The following is a 23,127-nucleotide window of genomic DNA, read 5'->3' on the forward strand; positions in this document are numbered from 1 at the left end:
TCCCGTCAGGACCTGGCGACTTGTTCTTCTTAAGCTTATCTATCTCATCCTGAACTACTTGCCTGGTAATGATTATATCCCTCAATTTATCGCCATCCCCGCCCTCGTACACCTGAACTCTTTCCGGTATAGTCGTTCGATCCTCCTGTGTGATTACTGAAAGGAAGTAGTCGTTCAACAATGTGCTCATATTTTCGGAATTTTCTACTAGCTCCCCTGTGTCTGTTTTCAGCGGTCCAGTTTTCTCCCGTGTTTTTGTTCTATACATCTGAAAGAAGCCCTTAGGATTACTTCTCGCCTCATTTGCTACTTTGATCTCATAGTTCCATTTTGCTATCCTGGTGTTTTTCTTAACTAATCTAGATAGTTCGACGTACCGGCCCCTGAGATGTGTTTCCATATTCTTTATTTTCTGATAAATTCCCTTCTTTAGCCCAATTTCGTGTTTTAGTCCACGAGTCATCCACTTAGGATCATTGTTTTCTTTTCTAAGTGTTCGCTGTGGTATATGCTGTCCTTGCCCCTCTACTATTACTCTAAATTATTGTAAGACATTTCTACCTGGTTCTCCTGGCTCTCCAATCCGCAGTTCTGGCCCTCATGAATCCCAAGATTATCCCAGTTTACCCCTTCAAGATGGCTTCGAAGCCCCTCGTAATTTGCTCTTCTGAAATCTGGCACTAACACTGGGTTTGGTTCGCGGGTTACCGCCCAGTCTAAGCTAAAACGAACCGTTCTGTGGTCACTATTTCCTAACTCTCCGCCCACCTCCAACTCACGTAGCAAGTTCCCATTATTGGTTAGGACTAAGTCTAATATGTTATCTCCTCTGGTAGGCTCAGTAACTACCTGCTTAAGGAAATTATCTTGTATAACTTCAAGAAGGTCCTCGGCTTCCAGGTCACCCACTAGGTCTTCCCAGTCTATATTCCTATAATTAAAGTCCCCCATTACGCAGACATTTCTACTCATACTCGCCCTGCCAATCTCCTGTAGTAATATACTCGTGTCCTGCCTGTTAAGGTTGGGTGGCCTGTATATAACTCCTAGAGTTAGTTTTTCTTTCCCTTTGTAAACGTCCACCCAAACTGATTCTGAATCCATGTTAGTTTTGACTGAATTGTTGACTAAACATTTAAGTGAGTCTTTAACATATAGCGCAACTCCACCTCCCTTTCTGCCCCTTCTGTCTTTGTGAAACATCTGATAACCCGTTATTTCAAATTCTGATCTAAAATTTATATTAGCAGTGTCTATCCATGTCTCAGTGATCGCTATTATGTCAAAATTTTCTGAACAAGCTTCACCCCTTAGTAAGTCTATCTTGTTTCTGAGGCTCCTGCTGTTAGTATAGAAGATTCTTAGCCCGTCCTCTGTTACTCCTCTAGAATTACTTCTAAGCTGCCTGGTTATATTATGAGCTAGATGTCCCCTCCCATTACTCCTCCCATTGCTCCCATTACTCCTCCCCCCCTCGCCTATACTAAAAAATCTTTCAGGGTACCAAGTGATGACGAAGAAGAACAGGAAGAAGGACAATGATAAGAAGATAAAGACGGGCAAATTCTAGTTCATAATGAGGGTATCTCCTTCAAAGGGTATTCGAGGAGGAGGAGGAGGAGGAGGAGGTAGATAAGGATGAAGAGGAAGAAGAAATATATATGAACAAAATGGGTGAAAGAACAGGAGGAGGCTGAGGAACAAGAGTAGGAGAAAGACGAGAAACGATGATGACGATGATGACGATAATGATGTTAAGGAGGAGAAAGTGAAGGGGCAGGAGAAAAAAAAGGAGAGGCACAAGACAAGACAATAGTGGAGGAAGGAGCCAGTAATAATGATCGGTTTCGATGTGAGGAGAAATAAGTGAGGTGAAGAGGAGGAGGCGAAGAGGAGGAGCAGGAGGAGGAGGAGGAGGAGGGGGGTGGGAAGAAAGAAAGATATGGGAAATTAAAGATGGAGGGTTATGAATGGGATCCTTGAGAAGTGGGAGAAGGGAAGAGACTAATAGTGACGAGGGGAGAGGAAAGGAGAAGAAGGGAGGGGAAAGGAAGTAAAAGAAAGATAAAAAAATAAAGTGAACTGAAGGGAAGGAAGGGAAGGGAAGCGAAGGAAGAGAGGGGAAGGATATTCTTTATAAACACGAGGATCCTTGACCTTTGATTAGCTTCTGAACTCTTAAAACTAATAGTAATAATAAATACGGATAAAGTAAATTGATAAATATGACGTCGACGCTAAATATTAATTAATGGTTTTGCTGTGCTCTGAATCCTCCCACTGGTGCAGAAATATCATGATGGCATATTATCTAATGACGCAAACATAATAATGATGATAGTGATAATGATCATACTGCTCCCTCCACCAACACCGCCACCACCACTACTACTACTACTACTACTACTACTACTACAACCACAGCAAAGCAAAGGGAAGATGATGAAAAAAATGAGAAAGAAAACAAAACAAAAAGTAAATGAAAGGAAGACGAACACGAGGAAGAGGATGGGTACAGGAGGAACAGAAAGTGGAAGGGGAAGGGAATAGTTGGGAGATAGTAATGATAATAATAATAATAATAATAATAATAATAATAATAATAATAATAATAATAATAATAATAATAATAATAATAGTCATAATGATAATCGACCTTCCGCGGCGCCTCGATAAGGCCTGAGCAGCGACTTCCCTTCACGTTCCCTTCCCCGCCACGTCACCTTCCCGGCGGCTGGAGTGACAATATCGACGTTTTCCTCTTCTCTCTCCTTCCTCTCCTTTTTTCCTTCCTCCTTTTCCACTTATTTCTTCTCCTCTTTCTTGTTTCTTTTACTCTCCTCCCTCCCTTTTTAGTCTCATCTTCCTCTTTTTTTTTCATTCTTCCTCCACTTTCTTCTCCTCCTCTTTTATTTTACTCTGCTCTTTTCTTATTTTCTTCTATTCCTTTCTATTTCTCCTCTTCCTCTTGTTTATTTCTTCCTCCTCCTCCTTTCTTTTACGCTCTGCTTTTCTTCCTCTTCCCTACAGTCTTACATTTTTTCATTATTTTACTCTTCATTTTAATATTTTTACTTCCGTTTGATTTTTCTCTTCTACTTCCTCTTCTCTTTTTCTCCTCCTCCTCCTTTTTTTCTCTGCTTCTCTTCCTCTTCCTCTTTTCTTTTTCTCCTCCGCTTCCTTTTTCTCTCTGCTTCTCTTCCTCTTTCACTATATTTTTCTCTTCCTCTTCCTCTTCTCTTTTTCTCCTCCGCTTCCTTTTTCTCTCTGCTTCTCTTCCTCTTTCACTATATTTTTCTCTTCCTCTTCCTCTTCTCTTTTTCTCCTGCTCTTCCTTTTTCTCTCTGCTTCTCCTCCTCTTCCTCTTCTCTTTTTCTCCTGCTCTTCCTTTTTCTCTCTGCTTCTCCTCCTCTTCCTCTTCTCTTTTTCTCCTGCTCTTCCTTTTTCTCTCTGCTTCTCCTCCTCTTCCTCTTCTCTTTTTCTCCTGCTCTTCCTTTTTCTCTCTGCTTCTCTTCCTCTTTCACTATATTTTTCTCTTCCTCTTCTTCTTCTCTTTTTCTCCTGCTCTTCCTTTTTCTCTCTGCTTCTCTTCCTCTTTCACTATATTTTTCCACTTTCTTTTTGCTCTTCAGTTCTTAATTTTTCCACTTCTGCTTGACTTGACTTTGACTTTATTGACGTATTCATCTTCTCTCCTCCTCCTCCTCCTCCTCCTCCTCCTCCTCCTCCTCCTGTTCCATTTTTCCCTCTTCCTTCTGTTTGTTTCTTTTACTCTTCTTTTATTTTTTCCTACATTTTACTTTTTTTTCACTTTCATTTATCTCATTTCTTTTTCCACTTCTCCTTCGCTATGATTCCCTTCCTCATTCTCCTCCTCCTCCTCCATTCGCCTCCATTTTCATCTTGCCCGATCTTCTCCCCCCTTCTCTTTCTGTTCTTACTTCATCCATACTCTTCCTCGTATCGTCTTCCTTTCATCCAATCTTCTTTTTTCCTCTTTTCTCCATTTGTTCTCTATCTATATCACTTTCTTTCCTTATGCTTTGGTCTCCTCTCACCTCTTTCATCTTTCCCTTCTCACACAGTCTCCTTTTCCCTGTCATTTCTTTCTCCCATACCTCCTTCCCTTCCTTCCTTTTATCCTCTCTCCTCTTCATCTTTGTTACTTCCTTCCTTCTCCTCCGTTCCCATCTACTTTTCTTCCACACTGCCTTTTCCTCCTATCCTTCATCTTCCTTTCCTTTATTTCCCCTCTTTCTTCTCTCCCTTCCTTTTTTTCATCCTATCTTTCCTTATTTCATCCTCTCCACCCTCCCTTCATTTCCTCCATTCTCTTACTCTCCCTTCCCGTCCTCTCTCTATCCATCTTCCTTCACTCTACTCCTATCGTCCTTTCTTTCTTCCTCCTTCTCCTCCTCCTTCCTCCTCCTCCTACTAATAAATCAGTACTTGCCACTCTCACAATCTTCCACCACCTTGATATATTATATTTCCCCATCTCATAAATTTCACACATTTATTTTATCATCTCTCCTTTCTCTACCGCCAACTTCTCTTCCTTCTTCCTGTTCTTTTCTTCCTGTCTCCTTCATCTCTTTCAGTACTCCTACTTTTCATCTACCTATTTTTTACTTTATCTTTTTCCTTTACTATTCTTTTTATTTCACTTATTTTCGCTTTATTTTTTTTTTTTACTTTTTCCTGTTCTACTTCCCTACGTAACTGAAGTTAGTATATATATATATATATATATATATATATATATATATATATATATATATATATATATATATATATATATATATATATATATATATATATATATATATATATATATATATAAGGAAAGTGACCTTTATAAAACTTACATATGTCCGTTCTCCTTTTCCAGGTAAGCCGCGATATGACACCCTGAGGCAGTCATTAAGGAAAGGTAACTGTGCTTACGCAAGTCATACTTTCTCACCTGTCCATTAGCTCATTTCTCATTAACTCACTGACTGTTGCTGCTGTGAGTTTACTGTTAACAAAATGATCGTTCATGTTCCGGAAATGAAGTGGAACAGAATACCAAAGAGCCACACAGCCACTCTTGACCATCTGATTGACAAAATGATTAACTGACTGGGGCATCGCCAGGCTGCACTTAAATGTACCGTCTTTTCTCATAACATTATCCGATCCTGTTCCCCGTTGTCGCCTAGCGGTCCACTCTTCTACCGTAATTATCTTTCATGTTTTGGAAGCGAGGAAGAGCAAAGTAATACACAGCCACACAGCAATTTCTCACACTCTGTATCACCTTTTGTTATGCTCCATTCGACATGTTGCTGCAGCTTTTCCCTGCTCGCCATTACACGTCTGGCAGGAAGGTAACACAACACCTTGACACGAATATTAGCGACAACCACATGAGGAATTCAATTTTTTTTATCTAATATTAATTTTCTTTAGAATGATGAAGACAGTATTGCGGACTTTTGAAGATCAAATTATTTTTTTCGTTATTGCGAACTTGTTATACCATTTCTATAACGAAGTTAAATGAGCTATAAATAATCAAAATCACATTCAATTCACTGATGTATTTTTTTTTTCAATATAACAAGAAGTTTGTTTTCGGTGCTGTTTGTTTGTCTGTTTGTCTGCTTGTTTTTCTGTCTGTCAGCAGGTTTGTGGAGAATAACAAACACGCAAAAAAACTATGAAACGCATGTGGGCATATTATTCATATATTTTATTCAGTAATGAATGATTAAATATTTTCTTCATTAATAAGAATCATCCCTTGGTTCACAGTTCAGCGTTCATTTTCCGCGCCAGTACCGCGTCAGCCCCGCCAGGCACCGCGTAATGAGACAAGCGCGGCATCGGTTATCGAGATGAATCATTATTGAGTTTCGGGAAAGTGACGAGAAATTATTAAGAAATACCTCCAAAAAAGCATTTTGTCAAAACTGCTCTCTCTCTCTCTCTCTCTCTCTCTCTCTCTCTCTCTCTCTCTCTCTCTCTCTCTCTCTCTCTCTCCTCTGGTAACTTTTCACACATAACTTTCGACTCAGCGGCGAGAAGGGCAACAAATTCAGTATCAGATCAAACTTAAATCATCTCTCTCTCTCTCTCTCTCTCTCTCTCTCTCTCTCTCTCTCTCTCTCTCTCTCTCTCTCTCTCTCTCTCTCTCTCTCTCTCTCTCTCTCTCTCTCTCTCTCTCTCTCTCTCTCTCTCTCTCTCTCTCTCTCTCTCTCTCTCTCTCTCTCTCTCTCTCTCTACTCCTCCTCCTCCTCCTCCTCCTGGGTCTTTTCTTTTGTTTTCCTCTTCTTCCTGCTCCTCCTTTTTGACGTTTTCCTTCGCTTTTGATTTTGGGTTTCTGTTTTTGCGCTTCTTTACTTTTCCTTCCTTTCTCCTTTCTTCATTAGTTTTCGATTTTAATCCTTCCTACACCTCCTCGTTTTTAGTCCTACTCTTCCGGTTCTTCCTTTTCTTTCTTCTACTTCAGTTTTCATTCACTTTTCTTTCCCCTGTTCTTCCTTTATTTCCCCTTCTCCTCCTTAAGCCTACTACTTCTTTCTCATTCATTCTGCTGCTTATCCTTTTTCTTCTCTTTTTCCCCTTACTAGATATCCTCCTTTTCTTCCTCCTCCCCCTCCTTCTCCTCCTCCTGCCCCCTAAGTGTTTGCATACAGCCTTCCGCGCGTCTCGCCACACCACTATCCCGACTTCGCCTTCAATAAAAGTTTCAAAGCCTCGAGATAAACTTTGGAATTAGAAAGAGTCGAAAAAAAGCGTTTAGCCGAGTTTACACAAAAGCACAGCCGAGGAGGAGGAGGAGGAGGAAGTGGAAGGTTTAGTGTATGATGGTAAGGAAAAATATGAAAAAGTGCTTACATAGTGAAAGAGTTTGCACGTGGAAAGAGGTGTGTGTGTGTGTGTGTGTGTGTGTGTGTGTGTGTGTGTGTGTATGCTTGACCTGACCTTGAGTGAGCGCAGCAAGCCACGGCCAGTGTCCCGTTTTCTTTAACACGGCCTTGAGAAACTTTGAAGAAAACGGGGAAAACATTTCACATAGGTGCCATACATACAACTGTGAACCACATGGAACACATATAATAATAATAATAACAACGAATATCATAAATCCGCATTGTTTACGTTTTTCACATCGTTTACGGTCGCATTGTTAACGTTTTTCGCATCGTTTACGTTTTTCGCATCGTTTACGGTCGCATTGTTTACGTTTTTCGCATCGTTTACGGTCGCATTGTTTACGTTTTTCGCATCGTTTACGTTTTTCGCATCGTTTACGGTCGCATTGTTTACGTTTTTCGCATCGTTTACGTTTTTCGCATCGTTTACGGTCGCATTGTTTACGTTTTTCGCATCGTTTACGGTCGCATTGTTTACGTTTTTCGCATCGTTTACGGTCGCATTGTTTACGTTTTTCGCATCGTTTACGGTCGCATTGTTTACGTTTTTCGCATCGTTTACGGTCGCATTGTTTACGTTTTTCGCATCGTTTACGTTTTTCGCATCGTTTACGGTCGCATTGTTTACGTTTTTCGCATCGTTTACGGTCGCATTGTTTACGTTTTTCGCATCGTTTACGGTCGCATTGTTTACGTTTTTCGCATCGTTTACGGTCGCATTGTTTACGTTTTTCGCATCGTTTACGGTCGCATTGTTTACGTTTTTCGCATCGTTTACGTTTTTCGCATCGTTTACGGTCGCATTGTTTACGTTTTTCGCATCGTTTACGGAAGTATTGTTTACGTTTTTCGCATCGTTTACGGACGCATCGTTTACGTGTTTCGTATCGTTTACGGGCGCATTGTTCACGGGCGTCCAAGTAACGGAATGCCTCGGGACGAGGGGGCAGTGGTGGAGGCCCCTTCCGCGAAGGTGTCGCCGGCCTGCTCCTCGACTGGGCCAGGGCCGGCAGCCTCCTCCTCTTCGGACCCCGCTCGTTTTTAGTGCCAGTCAGTGTGTTTTTAATGGACTCAGTCTTGTGTTTTTGTGTGACAGTCAGTGTGTTTTGAGGGACTCAGTCGTATGTTTTTGTGTGCCAGTCAGTGTGTTTTGAGGGAGGTGTGTTGCAGGTTCGCAAGTGGGTGGGTAGGATGGTAAGTAGGCGTGGTGGGAGAGAGGCAGGGAGCCAGGGAGGGTGGTAGGTAGGCTGGTAGGTAGGGAAGTAAGTAGGTAGGAAGGATGGGAGGGAGGGAGGTGAGTGGGAAGGTAGCTAGCATAGACCTACCCCGCTGCGAACCTCCATCCCCCTCCCCTCCTCCTGCCCTCCTTACCTATACCCACCCACCGATATCCCTCCCCTCCCTCCCCTCTCCTTCCACACCCCCACGAATCCACTCACCCACCCACCTCGTTTGGGCTGTGTTTTTGTGTGTACCAGCCAGTGTGTTTTGAGGGAGGTGTGTTGCAGATTCGCAAGTGGGCGGGTAGGATGGCAGGCAGGCGTGATGGGAGAGAGCCAGGGAGCGAGGGAGGGTGGTAGGCAGGGTGGTAGGTAGGGAGGTAGGTAGGTAGGTAGGCAGAGAGGTGAGCGGGAGGGTAGCTAGCATACACCTACCCGACTGCGAACCTCCATGCCCCTCCCCTCCTCCTGCCCTCCTTACCTATACCCACCAATACACCCACTCACCTATCCCCCCTCCCCTCCCCCTTCACACCCGCCCACCAACCCACTCACCCACCCACCTCGTTTTGGGTTATTTGAGGTGACTGAGTCTAGGGTTTTGTTTGCTGAGTCTTGTGTTTTTTGTGCTGAGTCGTGTTTCTTTTTGGCCAAGTCCTCTACTTTACGAGTTTCGTCTCGTTTATGGGCGCATTGTGTACGTGTTTCGCATCGTTTACGTGTTTCGCATCGCTTACGTGTTTCGCATCGTTTACGTGTTTCGCATCGTTTACGTGTTTCGCATCGTTTACGTGTTTCGCATCGTTTACGTGTTTCGCATCGTTTACGTGTTTCGCATCGTTTACGTGTTTCGCATCGTTTACGTGTTTCGCATCGTTTACGTGTTTCGCATCGTTTACGTGTTTCGCATCGTTTACGTGTTTCGCATCGTTTACGTGTTTCGCATCGTTTACGTGTTTCGCATCGTTTACGTGTTTCGCATCGTTTACGTGTTTCGCATCGTTTACGTGTTTCGCATCGTTTACGTGTTTCGCATCGTTTACGTGTTTCGCATCGTTTACGTGTTTCGCATCGTTTACGTGTTTCGCATTGTCTACGTTTTTCGCATCGTTTACGGGCGCATTGTGTACGTTTTTCGCATTATTTACGTGTTTCGTATCGTTTACGGGCGCATTGTGTACGTTTTTCGCATTATTTACGTTTTTCGCATCGTTTACGTTTTTCGCATTATTTACGTGTTTCGCATCGTTTACGGGCGCATTGTGTACGTTTTTCGCATTATTTACGTGTTTCGTATCGTTTACGGGCGCATTGTGTACGTGTTTCGCATCGTTTACGGGCGCATTGTTCACGGGCGTCTAAGTAACGGAATGTCTCGGGACGAGGGGGCAGTGGAGGAGGCCCCTTCCGCGAAGGTGTCGCCGGCCTGCTCCTCGACTGGGCCGGGGCCGGCAGCCTCCTCCTCTTCGGACCCCGCGCAAGAAACATTCCCGTCCGCCTCAAGGTTCGGGTTAAGAACTTTTGGAGGCGTTGGGAACGTATATTAAAATATTTTAACTACTCGGTGAAAGCCGTTGTCACAGTTTGTGTAAGTCTGAGATGTGAATGAAAGATGGTGTGGAAAGCGGGAATCCTGCCGCCATGGGGCTCTCGTTGTTCCTGCTTGTCCCTGCACTGCTTCCTTCCACGCAGCAATTTCGCCTTGCAATGCTTCCCTGTGATTGGTTTGCTTTATAAGTTCATGTATGAAATGTCCAAGTTCCTGGCAACATGGATGACGATCATCATATCTTGTCACTCAACCACTGGCACCACTGGAGGGATCTTTCGTTTGCTTCCAGGAGATCTTGGTTGGAGCAGCTTGGGCCCAACACGCAGCCTCGGAGAATATGTTCCGTTGTTTGATTGGGCTCACCACAGGGGCAGGCTGCGCTAGCCGCCAGTCCCCACCTCTGAAGGTTGCCGTTTGTCTTGCCAACTCCAGCCCTGGCACGGTTTAGGGTTACCCACTCTTTCCTGTTAAACGATGTTCCGTTCGGGAGGTTTTCAGATGGTGGGGGGAGTGGCCCATGTGGTGGAGTCATGGATGACGATGACGGGCTGTTAAAGTACTCACGCCAGACGCGGCAAACGTTTGTGTCGCAACCTTTCCCTTCCTGCAAACACGTCACCTCAAGAGTTTAGGGAAACGAACAAGAAGAAAATCAATTCATGACGTGCGCCGTTCTCTCCACTGTAACAAGGGTGTATTATATAATAGAAGTAGTAGCAGTAGTAGTAGTAGTAGTAGTAGTAGTAGTAGTAGTAGTAGTAGTAATTATTCATATTGTTGTAGTATCCTCTCCACATGTATGAATCACTTTTCCCTACCACTCTCTCTTTCTCAGGGTGGTCACACTCAACCAGTTATATGCCTGCTAGGCTTGCCTGCCTAACTATTTCGTAGCGCCTATGACAACAGGTGTAATGTCTGTCAAACTAAAGAAGCCATAAGTATTAGCACATGAAGTATCCATTCTGATGTAGAAAGTATTATGAATTCATATAAACCATGCTAGTAAATTATAATATATAATGATTCGGGTCTGACGAAAATTCAGTATTTCCATGAAACAATAATGTAGCCTTGTTATCACTTATAATCTATCCCTCCCAACGTAGCTCCTGTCGCCTATCAAGTCCACCGTCCCTTGCTCCTTTACTCCTCCCCTTCCCAACACCCTCCTGCTTGTCACCCCGAGGCCCCGCTCTGCCTCCTCCTGTAGCAACATCTCTCATATTATTGCGTCAGTGGGAGAGTTCTGCCGTTTTCAGACTCACCATCAGGTAGAAGGTGGTCACGGCAATTCTTTGATTGTTATCATAGGCGATGATAATGTTATAATGGTTGTTATCCTGGCCGTCGGAATATATCATGGATCGTGAGGGTTGTCGAGTCACGATTACGAAGCATGTGTTTCATGTGAATAAAATACGAATATATTGTGGAATATAAGTCATTTTCTTGATATAGTCACCAAACGCTTTTGCACTGTCAGGCGGGACATGGCTTACACACCACCGACGACCCTACACAGAAGCAGCAATAATAACCGCGTTCGATTCGTCCCAGCGACTGATGAAGCAAACCTGGTGAAGCTTCACACTCATCAGTGGCACCATGTCCAGAGAGCACCACACCTCCGCGCGGGTGGCTCAGGTGTTTCTGTTTCATGTGTCCGCCACTGTGCATTGGATTGGACTGTGTGCATGTTTTTTTTGTGTGTGTGTTCATTTCATCAGACGATCCTCCGTTTTGTATTATACTGTGAGGTGGTGGTGGTAGTAGTAGTAGTAGTAGTAGTAGTAGTAGTAATTGTAGTGACAGTAATAGTGGTAGTGATAATGATGGTGATGGTGGTGGTGGGTGGGTTGGTGTAGGTGATAATGATGGTGATGGTGGTGGTGGGTGGGTTGGTGTAGGGGATAATGATGGTGATGGTGGTGGTGGGTGGGTTGGTGTAGGTGATGATGATGGTGATGGTGGTGGTGGGTGGGTTGGTGTAGGTGATGATGATGGTGATGGTGGTGGTGGGTGGGTTGGTGTAGGTGATAATGATGGTGATGGTGGTGGTGGGTGGGTTGGTGTAGGTGATGATGATGGTGATGGTGGTGGTGGGTGGGTTGGTGTAGGTGATAATGATGGTGATGGTGGTGGTGGGTGGGTTGGTGTAGGTGATGATGATGGTGATGGTGGTGGTGGGTGGGTTGGTGTAGGTGATGATGATGGTGATGGTGGTGGTGGGTGGGTTGGTGTAGGTGATGATGATGGTGATGGTGGTGGTGGGTGGGTTGGTGTAGGTGATGATGATGGTGATGGTGGTGGTGGGTGGGTTGGTGTAGGTGATGATGATGGTGATGTGTGTGTTGGGTGGGTTGGTGTAGGTGATAATGATGGTGATGGTGGTGGTGGGTGGGTTGGTGTAGGTGATGATGATGGTGATGGTGGTGGTGGGTGGGTTGGTGTAGGTGATGATGATGGTGATGGTGGTGGTGGGTGGGTTGGTGTAGGTGATGATGATGGTGATGGTGGTGGTGGGTGGGTTGGTGATTATGTTGGTGATTGGGGTGGTGGTTGGGTTGGTGTAGGTGATGATGATGGTGATGGTGGTGGTGGGTGGGTTGGTGTAGGTGATAATGATGGTGATGGTGGTGGTGGGTGGGTTGGTGTAGGTGATGATGATGGTGATGGTGGTGGTGGGTGGGTTGGTGTAGGTGATGATGATGGTGATGGTGGTGGTGGGTGGGTTGGTGTAGGTGATAATGATGGTGATGGTGGTGGTGGGTGGGTTGGTGTAGGTGATGATGATGGTGATGGTGGTGGTGGGTGGGTTGGTGTAGGTGATGATGATGGTGATGGTGGTGGTGGGTGGGTTGGTGTAGGTGATAATGATGGTGATGGTGGTGATGGGTGGGTTGGTGTAGGTGATAATGATGGTGATGGTGGTGGTGGGTGGGTTGGTGTAGGTGATAATGATGGTGATGGTGGTGGGTGGGTTGGTGTAGGTGATAATGATGGTGATGGTGGTGGTGGGTGGGTTGGTGTAGGTGATAATGATGGTGATGGTGGTGGTGGGTGGGTTGGTGTAGGTGATGATGATGGTGATGGTGGTGGTGGGTGGGTTGGTGTAGGTGATGATGATGGTGATGGTGGTGGTGGGTGGGTTGGTGTAGGTGATGATGATGGTGATGGTGGTGGTGGGTGGGTTGGTGTAGGTGATAATGATGGTGATGGTGGTGGTGGGTGGGTTGGTGTAGGGGATAATGATGGTGATGGTGGTGGTGGGTGGGTTGGTGTAGGTGATAATGATGGTGATGGTGGTGGTGGGTGGGTTGGTGTAGGTGATGATGATGGTGATGGTGGTGGGTGGGTTGGTGTAGGGGATAATGATGGTGATGGTGGTGGTGGGTGGGTTGGTGTAGGTGATAATGATGGTGATGGTGGTGGTGGGTGGGTTGGTGTAGGTGATGATGATGGTGATGGTGGTGATGGGTGGGTTGGTGTAGGTGATAATGATGGTGATGGTGGTGGTGGGTGGGTTGGTGTAGGTGATGATGATGGTGATGGTGGTGGTGGGTGGGTTGGTGTAGGTGATGATGATGGTGATGGTGGTGGTGGGTGGGTTGGTGTAGGTGATAATGATGGTGATGGTGGTGGTGGGTGGGTTGGTGTAGGTGATGATGATGGTGATGGTGGTGGTGGGTGGGTTGGTGTAGGTGATGATGATGGTGATGGTGGTGGTGGGTGGGTTGGTGTAGGGGATAATGATGGTGATGACGATTATGATAGACGACAATATTATTAGAGGTGGTGGTGATACTTTGTTTTGATTAATTTATTACACGCAAGGGTGCCAAGCCTAGTACATGTTCAGGATGCTAACCTCGATACAGGCGACTCGTGCCTCACAGGGCACGCTGTGATACTGAGTCAACAGTAGGGGAAAAAAAAAAATAATAATAATAATTTAGCATCCCCCAAAATGTGGATGTCGAGTGAGGATAACATCTAGATTGTTTCCAGACGATAAATATCTACATGTCTCCACAAGTGAGAGTCCTCGTGGTATTAAGTCAGCAACACGTGGACACTCCAAGCAATAGTGTTCAAGGGTGTTAGCATTGGGCGCGTCACACAGCTTGCAGGAGGAGAAGTGATGCGCGTCCCCCGCCTCGGCCAGCTGCCACACTCACAAGAACACAAGAACACAAGAACGCAGGAGTCTGCAAGAGGCCGGTAGGCCTGTACGAGGCAGCTCCTTTGACCCTAAGCTCCCGTGTATCTAACCCCACCTAATATCGCTGTCCATGAATTTATCTAGTCTATTTTTGAATGTGACAATTGTATTGGCACTCACCACATGACTGCTAAGCCTATTCCACTCATCCACCACCCTGTTAGTAAACCAATTTTTGCCTATGTCCCTGTTGAATCTGAATTTATCCAGTTTAAACCCGTTACTTCGTGTCCTACCCGGTTCTCTTACCAACAAAACCTTATGAATGTCTCCCTTATTAAAGCCCTTCATCCATTTATAAACCTCGATCATGTCTCCACGCACCCTTCGCCTTTCTAGAGAATGCAAGTTTAACTGTTTGAGTCTTTCCTCGTATGGCAAGTTTCTCAACCCCTGAATCATCTTAGTCATCCTCCTCTGCACCGATTCTAACATTTTGATATCCATTCTATAGTAGGGTGACCAGAACTGAACCGCATAGTCAAGATGAGGTCTAACTAATGCTAAATATAGTTTGAGGAAGACTTCAGGGCTTCTGTTGCTTACGCTCCTTGAAATAAATCCCAGTACCCTATTAGCTCGATTTCTAGCTTGAATGCATTGTGCCCTTGGACGGAGATCAGAGCTCACTAAGACCCCTAAATCCCTCTCGCACCCAGACCTACTTATGAGAGTGTCATTTAAGCAATAGTTATGTGAGGGGTTGTTCCTACCTACACTCAGAATACTGCACTTCCCTACATTGAACTCCATCTGCCATTTATCCGCCCAGTCATATAATCTGTTGAGTTCACCTTGGAGAATACTAGCGTCCTGATCCGACTCAATTACTCTACCGATCTTGGTATCATCTGCAAATTTACTAACATCACTACTAATTCCTGTGTCTAAGTCATTGATATAAATAATAAACGAAAGTGGACCTAATACCGAACCTTGTGGGACCCCACTCGTAACACATCCCCAGTCAGATCTTTTACCATTGATTTGCACTCTTTGCTTCCTATTGCTAAGCCACGCCTTGACCCAGTTCAAAACTTTACCCTCTACTCCGTGAGCCTGTAATTTAAGCAACAGTCGTTGGTGAGGAACTTTGTCAAACGCTTTACTAAAATCAAGATAGATTACATCATAATTTTCATCTCTGTCAACCGCCTCAAATACTTTATTGTAGAAGGACAAGAGATTGGTGAGGCATGACCTACCTTTTGTGAACCCATGCTGCGAGTCGTGAATTAAGCTATGTTTCTCTAAATGCTCCCTGAATGTTCCTGGCTATTATGGACTCCAGCATCTTCCCTATAACCGATGTTAAGCTAATTGGGCGATAGTTTGAAGCAACTGACCTGTCCCCCTTTTTAAAAATCGGCGTCACATTAGCTACTTTCCATAGGCTCGGCATATAGCCAATATTTACCGACATCTTAAAGATGTCGGTTAGTGGGTCACTGATTATATCACCTAACTCCTTTAATACCCTCGGAAATATCCCGTCAGGACCTGGCGACTTGTTCTTCTTAAGCTTATCTATCTCATCCTGAACTACTTGCCTGGTAATGATTATATCCCTCAATTTATCGCCATCCCGCCCTCGTACACCTGAACTCTTTCCGGTATAGTCGTTCGATCCTCCTGTGTGAATACTGAAAGGAAGTAGTCGTTCAACAATGTGCTCATATTTTCGTAATTTTCTACTAGCTCCCATGTGTTTGTTTTCAGCGGTCCAATTTTCTCCCGTGTTTTTGTTCTATACATCTGAAAGAAGCCCTTAGGATTACTTTTCGCCTCATTTGCTACTTTGATCTCATAGTTCTTTTTTTGCTATCCTGGTGTTTTTCTTAACTAATCTAGATAGTTCGACGTACCGGCCCCGGAGATGTGTTTCCCCATTCTTTATTTTCTGATAAATTCCCTTCTTTAACCCAATCTCGTGTTTTAGTCCACGAGTCATCCACTTAGGATCATTGTTTTCTTTTCTAAGTGTTCGCTGTGGTATATGCTGTTCTTGCCCCTCTACTATTACTCTAACTAAATTATTGTAAGACATTTCTACCTGGTTCTCCTGGCTCTCCAATCCGCAGTTCTGGCCCTCATGAATCCCTAAATTATCCCAGTTTACCCCTTCAAGATGTCTTCGACTCGCCGGTACCCAAGCCAGAGACGAGCACACACTACATTATGGCGGCGAACCATGAGACCGGAGCGACGGTACATGTGTGGACGAGGCAGGAAGTGTTCGTAGTGCTGGATAGACGCACTGGCGGCCCTCTCAGCATCGCTACGGTGACGGGTGGAGGAGCAGGCAGCTTGGCGTACCATTTTCTTGCACCACGGCAAGGAGGTAGCAGCGGCACCAGCAGCTGGCGGGTCCTGGTCACAGGCAGCCCTTGCAAGACGGTCCGCAACATCGTTGGCCAAGAGACCGATGTGTGACGGAATCCATAAAAAGTGCACCGTCAGTGAACTCTCGAGGGCTGTGGCAAGGCGGCGGAGAATTTGTGTGACCAGTTGCTGGTATGTAGGCCTGGGGGAGGAGAGGGCACGGAGAGCAGATTTTGAGTCTCAGATGATGAGGCCGTTGAGTCTGCTCCGCGATAACAAAGTGACAGCATCCAAGAGTCCATGGAGCTCACAGTACGTAGAACTAGACGAATTCGGGAGACGACGCCCTGCCCAACCCCCGAACGGAGGCTCCAGATTGGGGGAGAACACAGCACAGCCAGCACTGCCGTCCCCTTGAAGGGAACCGTCGGTGTAGAGGTGGTGGGCCACGCGAAGAGACGAGGACAATCTGGCGATGGTTTCCAGGGCTCGTTGTCGCTGGAGCTGAGGTAGGTCAGACGTGGAAGTCAGAGTGTAGGTGACTGCTGGCACGGGAGTCTGCCAGGGAGGGGGGCCGCGATCCACGTCCTCCGCCACGATGTTGATGTTGAGCCTCTGAATGTTTGAGCTGACAGTGCTGACCAGTGTGTGACCACCACTACGATGCAGAGGACGAGGTGCAGCTGGATCTAGTGAGGTCTCGATGACGTGAGAGAAGTGGGGAGAGAGGTGAGGGCGATGCAGACATTTGATGCTGAAATAGGTAACGTTGGTGTATATTCTGTCCACAAGTGGCGGAAGCTGTAGTTCACGTTGCATATTGACAATTCTGGTGGAGACGGGGCAACCAAGAATGAGCCTTATTGCCTGATTCTGGAACTTTTCAAGAGGCTGTAAAGTTGCTCTGGAGAGTTGACAAAGTGCAGGAGAGAGATAGTCAACTACAGATCGGATAAACGTTATGTATATGGTTCTGGCCACAGGGATGGACACACCGGCAGCGTAGCTGGTCAGCCAACGGAGCGGAGCGAGACGTCGCTGCAGTCGGGCTAGCAAGTCCTGGACAAGGGGATGCACGCGCTGTCTCGCTGGGATGGAAGGGGTGATCCGGACTGGGGCGCCCAGGTAGAGATATTGCGTGCACAAAGGTATGATGGTGTTACCCACAGCGAAGTCTGGCAGTGTTCTTGCAGGACGGGGTGAGAAGATTCTGCTCTTGTCTGGGGAGATAATGGGGCCACACGAAGAGGCAGACACGTAGAAAGAATGGAGGTAGCGTTGCAGATCTTCTGGAGAACTTGAGTGAATGCAATGTCGTCTGCATAGCATGTGATGGTCGTTCCGTCGACGTCAGGAAGTAGAGAAAGAAGGCGATGGACGAGGATGTTGAACAAAAAGGGACTAAGAACACCACCTTGTGGGGCACCGAGCTCAAAGCGTTTTGTGGTACTGCACGCCCCCTTGAATAGAACACGAGACGTTCTATTACGCAGGTAACCCCTGATCCACCTCAGTAGGTTCCCTTTGACACCAAAATCGACTAATTGATCCAAAATGATATCTCCGTTGGCGACGTCAAAGGCACTTTTGAGGTCGATGAAGGCCACAACACTGGCGGGAGAGAGACGAGTGTAGAGCTCCATTAGGCAGTGGTGCGTTCCTCGCTGTGGCAAAAAGCCATAAAGTCTGGGCGACAGCTTGTCCTGCAGCCGGAACATAAGACGGGAGAGGAGAATACGTTCAAAAACCTTTGAGAAACAGGAGGTGAGGGAGATAGGTCGGAACTTATCGGTGCTCGGTTTAGGGATGGGCACAATCGTGCTGCAGGTCCAAGCTCGCGGCACGTAACCGAGGCGGAGACAGAGGGTGTACAGCTGGAGGAGAGGGTTGCTAGGGACGTCCAGGAGAGCCCGCAGAACTGCATAGGTAATGCCATCATCCCCTGGAGATGTTGCCTTACCCCTGGCGAGGGCACGTCGCAGCTCGTTGTCCGTTATGGCTACATCATCCTCTTCATCCCTGTTCAGCAAGGCAGCAGTGAGACGGAGTGCACGGTAATTATCCTGGGCGGAGAGAGCGGCTTGCACGTGCGCTGGAAGGTTGGTGACGCGAGACTGTGCTGACCATTCATCGATAAGATCTTGTGCGTAGTGAGCAGGGCTGTGGTGGAGGGCACTAGGGGTTTTCTTTTTCACAACCTTGTTGATAAGGTGCCACATGGAGGCAACACTCGTTTGATGGTTGATGCTGTCAGTGAGTTTGTGCCACGAGTCTGTCTGCACACAACGCTGCAGGGCAACCAAGTCGTCCCTTGACAGCTGATACTGGTGTAGAGTATCGGAACATGGGCGTTGCTGAAAGACGAGGCCGTCCTCCGTCACCTTCCTCTCCGCCAGAGCGATGCGGTCATCCAGGGTCCAGGTGGGGGCAGCAGATCGACGCCTAATGTGTGGCTTACTGACGTAACGAGTATAGAAGGCGTGCGTGGCATTGACAAGTGAAGAGTATAACTTTTCAGGGCAGTGGAGGTCAAATGTAGGAAGTTGACTAGACATGTAAGAAATGAAAGTAGGACGGTACTTGGGTGGGATTGTAATGCGAGAGCGGGTTTGGGCTGGAGTATGTGTGGCAGGAACGGAGTAATGGACACTGAGAGCAATGTGGTCAGAGAAGAGTGCCGGAACCGATGAGCACCTGACCTGGGACGCCACGAGTCCACAGGTAAGGATGTGATCTAGTACACCGCCCCGAGCGTGGGTAGCGCCAGCAGTGTCCCATCGAGTCAGCCGATTGCGACGAATGTAGTCCAGGAGATGAGTCCCGTTGCGATTGACAGTGCCAGAGAGGTCTCCTAGGGCAGGGTGTCTAGCGTTGAAGTCGCCCATGTACACCATGCCACGAATGGTAGGAGCTGGGAGAACATTAGGATCCATCCTGCCTGGTGCAGAGTACACGTTGCATATCCGTACGGTGCCCGCCCCAACAGTGACCTCAAAAAGCTGGAAGTTTGTGTCACCGTCCACAGAGTTCTGAAGGAAACGATGCTGAACAGAGGAGTCAAAATAGGCAACAAGTCCGTGTCGATCCCGATGAACATAGGACACGTAGCCGCTGAGCGAGGGTGCCTCCCCCACAGGTAGAGCGTGGCCAACAAATGCCTCTTGGATGAAGATGACATCTGGGTGGTGACGGTGCACATATCCCTTAAGTGCAGTAAGCTTAGCCCAATTCGTAATCCCGCAGGCATTCCACGAGAGGACATGGAGATCAACCAGATTATCGAGCATGGCCTTTAGGAGGACGGCGGGCAGATGATGAAGTGGCAGTGGTGCGGCCGGGTGCCGCGCTAGGTGAGGGAGGGTCCCTGGCGAGAGCAGGCAGGCTGGTGAGGAGTGGGGTCACGGAGCTCAGCTTCTCCGTAATTGTAGCGATGGAAGCAATGACGACTTGTTGAGACTCAACCAATGAATTCAAGGTCGTCTCGAGCGTGGCCTGCTTGGCAACTAAGGTATTTAGGCAAGTTTAAGTGCCTCAAAACGTTCATTGAAAGCAGAAACCTGAGTTTTGAGAGAGGCAACAGCGTCCCAAAGTGCAGTCAGAGGTGGCGGTCGAAACACGAGGAGCGGCAGGGAGGCTTAGTGGTGGCGGCGGCGCTGGGTGAGTTGGGCGCGAGGCAGCAGGGGCCACATTGGGCTGGCGCCTCGCGCACCCATGCCAGACGCTCACTCCTGCTTGATGACAGCGGGGACATTTCCAGAGCGACGTGTCCGGAGGCGGGGCTGTGGCTGAGTGGAGGCGGAGTCAGAAGCAGTAGAATACGAGGGAGGGTTGCGGTGTGGGCAGGTGCGTGAATCGTGAGGGCCGGAGCACCATGCACAACGCTCAGCCGCAGAACAGTAACGGGATATGTGGCCGAGGCCCCAGCATCGGAAGCACCATGGTCGCTCGTCCTGCATCCTGCGAAGCTCACAGGGTGGCAGGCACGGAAGGAAGCTGAAGCTGACACTCGGGGGTGGTGGTTCAGGGAGGCTCCAGGTGACGACCAGGCGGGGAAGGGGAGAGCCATTCTGGTAAAATCGGCGAGCAGAGTAGATGCCCGGTAACTCCTTGGCCAAGGCAGGGTCAGCACAGACAGGGTAACGAGCTAGGAGGTACGTAGGAAACTTGCGAGGCCTTTCTGGAGAGTCTTGGAGCTCGAGGGTGAGGGACAGAAACTCCCCACTCGTCACGCTGTCGATGACATCCGTGCGGCGGCGGGAGACGTATACGAAGCGAGACGTTATGGCTGCCATCTTGACTTCAGCCTGGTCACGGTCAAGTTGAAAATTTCGGGTGACTTCGGACAACCAACGAAGCTTGAGATCTACTGTCGGGTTGTCCTTGAAGAGTAGCTTGACGTAGTCAACCCTGGGGGCGAAGGCTGGTAGGTGAGAGGCGCTCAGCAACGGGGCATCGCGCGAGGAGTCCATGAGAGGTTGGGGCGGGGGAGGGCTGCTGTTCTGGGCTGATATGGCGTCCTGAGAGTCAGACGACCCCCTCTGCTTAGAGGCCTTAGCAGCAGGGGAAGACGGCTCACTGTTACTGTCAGTGTCGTGGGATATGGGGCGCTTGCCGGAGAGGGGAACCTGGCTTGCAAGACGCGGTGGCGGCCAGTCGTCGCGATCCATTGCATCCTCGTCGCTCAGCGCCAAGTCAGCCTCAAGATCCGCCAGGGAGACGGGCCCCGATGGCTCCATGACGGACGTAGGGAGCGAGGGGGTATGGAAGCCTCACTACTATGACAGGAGTGACGTATCCATGACGTCACACCAGAGGCACTGCGCATGCGCAGAAATGAAGCCCACTGACCAGAGGGGCCCAGCCGGTCGAGTTGAATTTCATCAAAGTCTACAGGCTAAGTCCAAACACCAAGAACCCAAATGTCATATGAGGGTAAACTGGACCTCGATGTTGCTCTCCGCAACAGCTGTAGGGAAGCGGTAGCGGAAATCCAGCAAAACACACGAAAGAAGTGGAGATATCAGACAAGGTGTTGTTGTCCTTGGCCCTCTGGTGGCGTGGAGCGGTGGTGATACTGGTGGCGGTGGTGGTCTTGACAGGGGTTGTGATGGAGGTGGAGCAGAGATGGTGGTGGTGATAATTATGAATGGTGAGATGATACAAATGGTAGTTATATTGATAATGATAATGAGATAGATACCGTCGAAGGAGGCATGCAAAGTGAAGAAAAATAGTGATGAAAGGAATTTAGGTGATGATATTTGTGGTAGTGAATGGGGTATTGCTGGTAGTGATGGTGGTTGTGCTGTAGTTATTGTTGATGGTGAAAATAGAGGTGGTGGTGATGATGAAAGTGAAGGTGGTGGTGGTGGTGGTGATTTCAGAATGTTCCGGCGGCACATTCGAGCGGTGATCAATCAGGCAGAGTAGCGCAACACTCGCGTCGGGGAGAAGTGATGGAGCGACGGAAAGGAAAAGATAAAGAAAAAAATCACATTCCTATTTACAACAGCAGCCATTCCCGTGACAGCCTTCAGCCCTCCTTTCCAATCTTCTTTCATTTTTCTTCCTCTTTTCTTCCTCTCCAATGCTTTTCACTTTTTCTACCATCCATTCCTACATTTTTTTACTCTTCTCCCCTCTCCTCTTACTATCTTCTCCAGTGCTTCCTCTCTCCATTTTCCTCCAATCTTATTCCCTTCTTTCCTTCTGCACTTGTCTTCTTCTTTATCTTTGTTTTCCCTCTCGATTCTTCTTCTATTTTCTTCCCTTCTTCCGTTTTTCACCTGCCTTCTTTGACTATTCTTCCTTCTCTTCCTCTCTTCTTCTTTAATGCTTTTCCACTTCATCTCTTTTCTATATTATTTATTTCCTTCCATCTGCACATTTATACTCTTTTACACCTCCTTTTTTTTTTCTCCCCAATTGCCCGCACTCCTCTTTCCCTCTGCCTCATCTTCTCTCTCTCTCTCTCTCTCTCTCTCTCTCTCTCTCTCTCTCTCTCTCTCTCTCTCTCTCTCTCTCTCTCTCTCTCTCTCTCTCTCTCTCTCTCTCTCTCTCTCTCTCTCTCTCTCTCTCTCTCTCTCTCCTTCACATTTTGCAGTTTTTCTTCGTTTCTCTCCTCTATTTCTTTCTCTTCAATGTTTTCCCTCAATTCTCCATTTCTCTCTCTCTCTCTCTCTCTCTCTCTCTCTCTCTCTCTCTCTCTCTCTCTCTCTCTCTCTCTCTCTCTCTCTCTCTCTCTCTCTCTCTCTCTCTCTCTCTCTCTCTCTCTCTCTCTCTCTCTCTCTCTCTCTCTCTCTCTCTCTCTCTCTCTCTCTCTCTCTCTCTCTCTCTCTCTCTCTCACAGTTCAAAGCAGAAAACTGCCATCAATCATTGTAGGATGCTTATACAGACATCCCAAAGCCCCCGCTACCTCATATGATTATCTAATGGAAGTCTTCAAGCACGTTAACCTAAGAAAGAAACCCATGTATGTGTTCGGCGATCTTAACGATAACCTTCTAGTTAACAACAGCAACCTGCAGAAAATAATTGAAGCTTGCGGTTTATTCCAAGTAATAAATAAACCAACACGTGTCACCCCCAGTCTGCCACACTACTTGATGTCCTAATCACAAACAAAAAAGAAAGTATTGTTGCCTCTGATTGCCTTCCCAGTACTATCGCAGATCACGACATGATTATCTCAAAAATCGACATTAGCAAACCCAAACGAACAAAAATAAAGAAAACTTTCAGAAGCATGGCTACATACAATAAAGATAACTTTTGTGAAGCATTGCTAACCAGCTCAGACTGCTTAAATAATATCACGTTAACTGATAACATTGACGAACAGGTGAATATACTTAACACAATATTCAATTCTTGTCTAGATCAAG

At 47.0% G+C, this 23,127-nt stretch overlaps 2 protein-coding genes across 2 annotated transcripts; both read right to left on the bottom strand.

The window, feature by feature from the left end:
• Positions 1 to 4: 4 nt before the first annotated feature.
• LOC126994322 (uncharacterized) lies at positions 5 to 18,548 on the bottom strand. Its single transcript, XM_050853648.1, has 2 exons — positions 15,520 to 18,548; positions 5 to 112 (listed from the first exon to the last, which is right to left on the bottom strand). Exon 1 carries the CDS (start codon positions 17,569 to 17,571, stop codon positions 16,483 to 16,485), a length of 1,089 nt encoding a protein of 362 aa, XP_050709605.1. The 5' UTR covers positions 17,572 to 18,548; the 3' UTR covers positions 5 to 112; positions 15,520 to 16,482.
• Positions 18,549 to 19,964: 1,416 nt separating this feature from the next.
• LOC126994325 (uncharacterized) lies at positions 19,965 to 22,147 on the bottom strand. The gene has a single exon (XM_050853654.1). It carries the CDS (start codon positions 20,976 to 20,978, stop codon positions 19,965 to 19,967), a length of 1,014 nt encoding a protein of 337 aa, XP_050709611.1. The 5' UTR covers positions 20,979 to 22,147.
• Between the last annotated feature and the right edge of the window lie 980 nt (positions 22,148 to 23,127).

Source organism: Eriocheir sinensis, unplaced genomic scaffold (genome assembly GCF_024679095.1).
Source record: "Eriocheir sinensis breed Jianghai 21 unplaced genomic scaffold, ASM2467909v1 Scaffold774, whole genome shotgun sequence".
Lineage (NCBI taxonomy): Eukaryota > Metazoa > Arthropoda > Malacostraca > Decapoda > Varunidae > Eriocheir > Eriocheir sinensis.

What these genes read in the sequence shown, in the direction of transcription:
- LOC126994322 (XM_050853648.1), bottom strand. Translation starts at nt 17,571, where the DNA reads ATGCTATGCAGACGACATTGCATTCACTCAAGTTCTCCAGAAGATCTG.
- LOC126994325 (XM_050853654.1), bottom strand. Translation starts at nt 20,978, where the DNA reads ATGGAGCCATCGGGGCCCGTCTCCCTGGCGGATCTTGAGGCTGACTTG.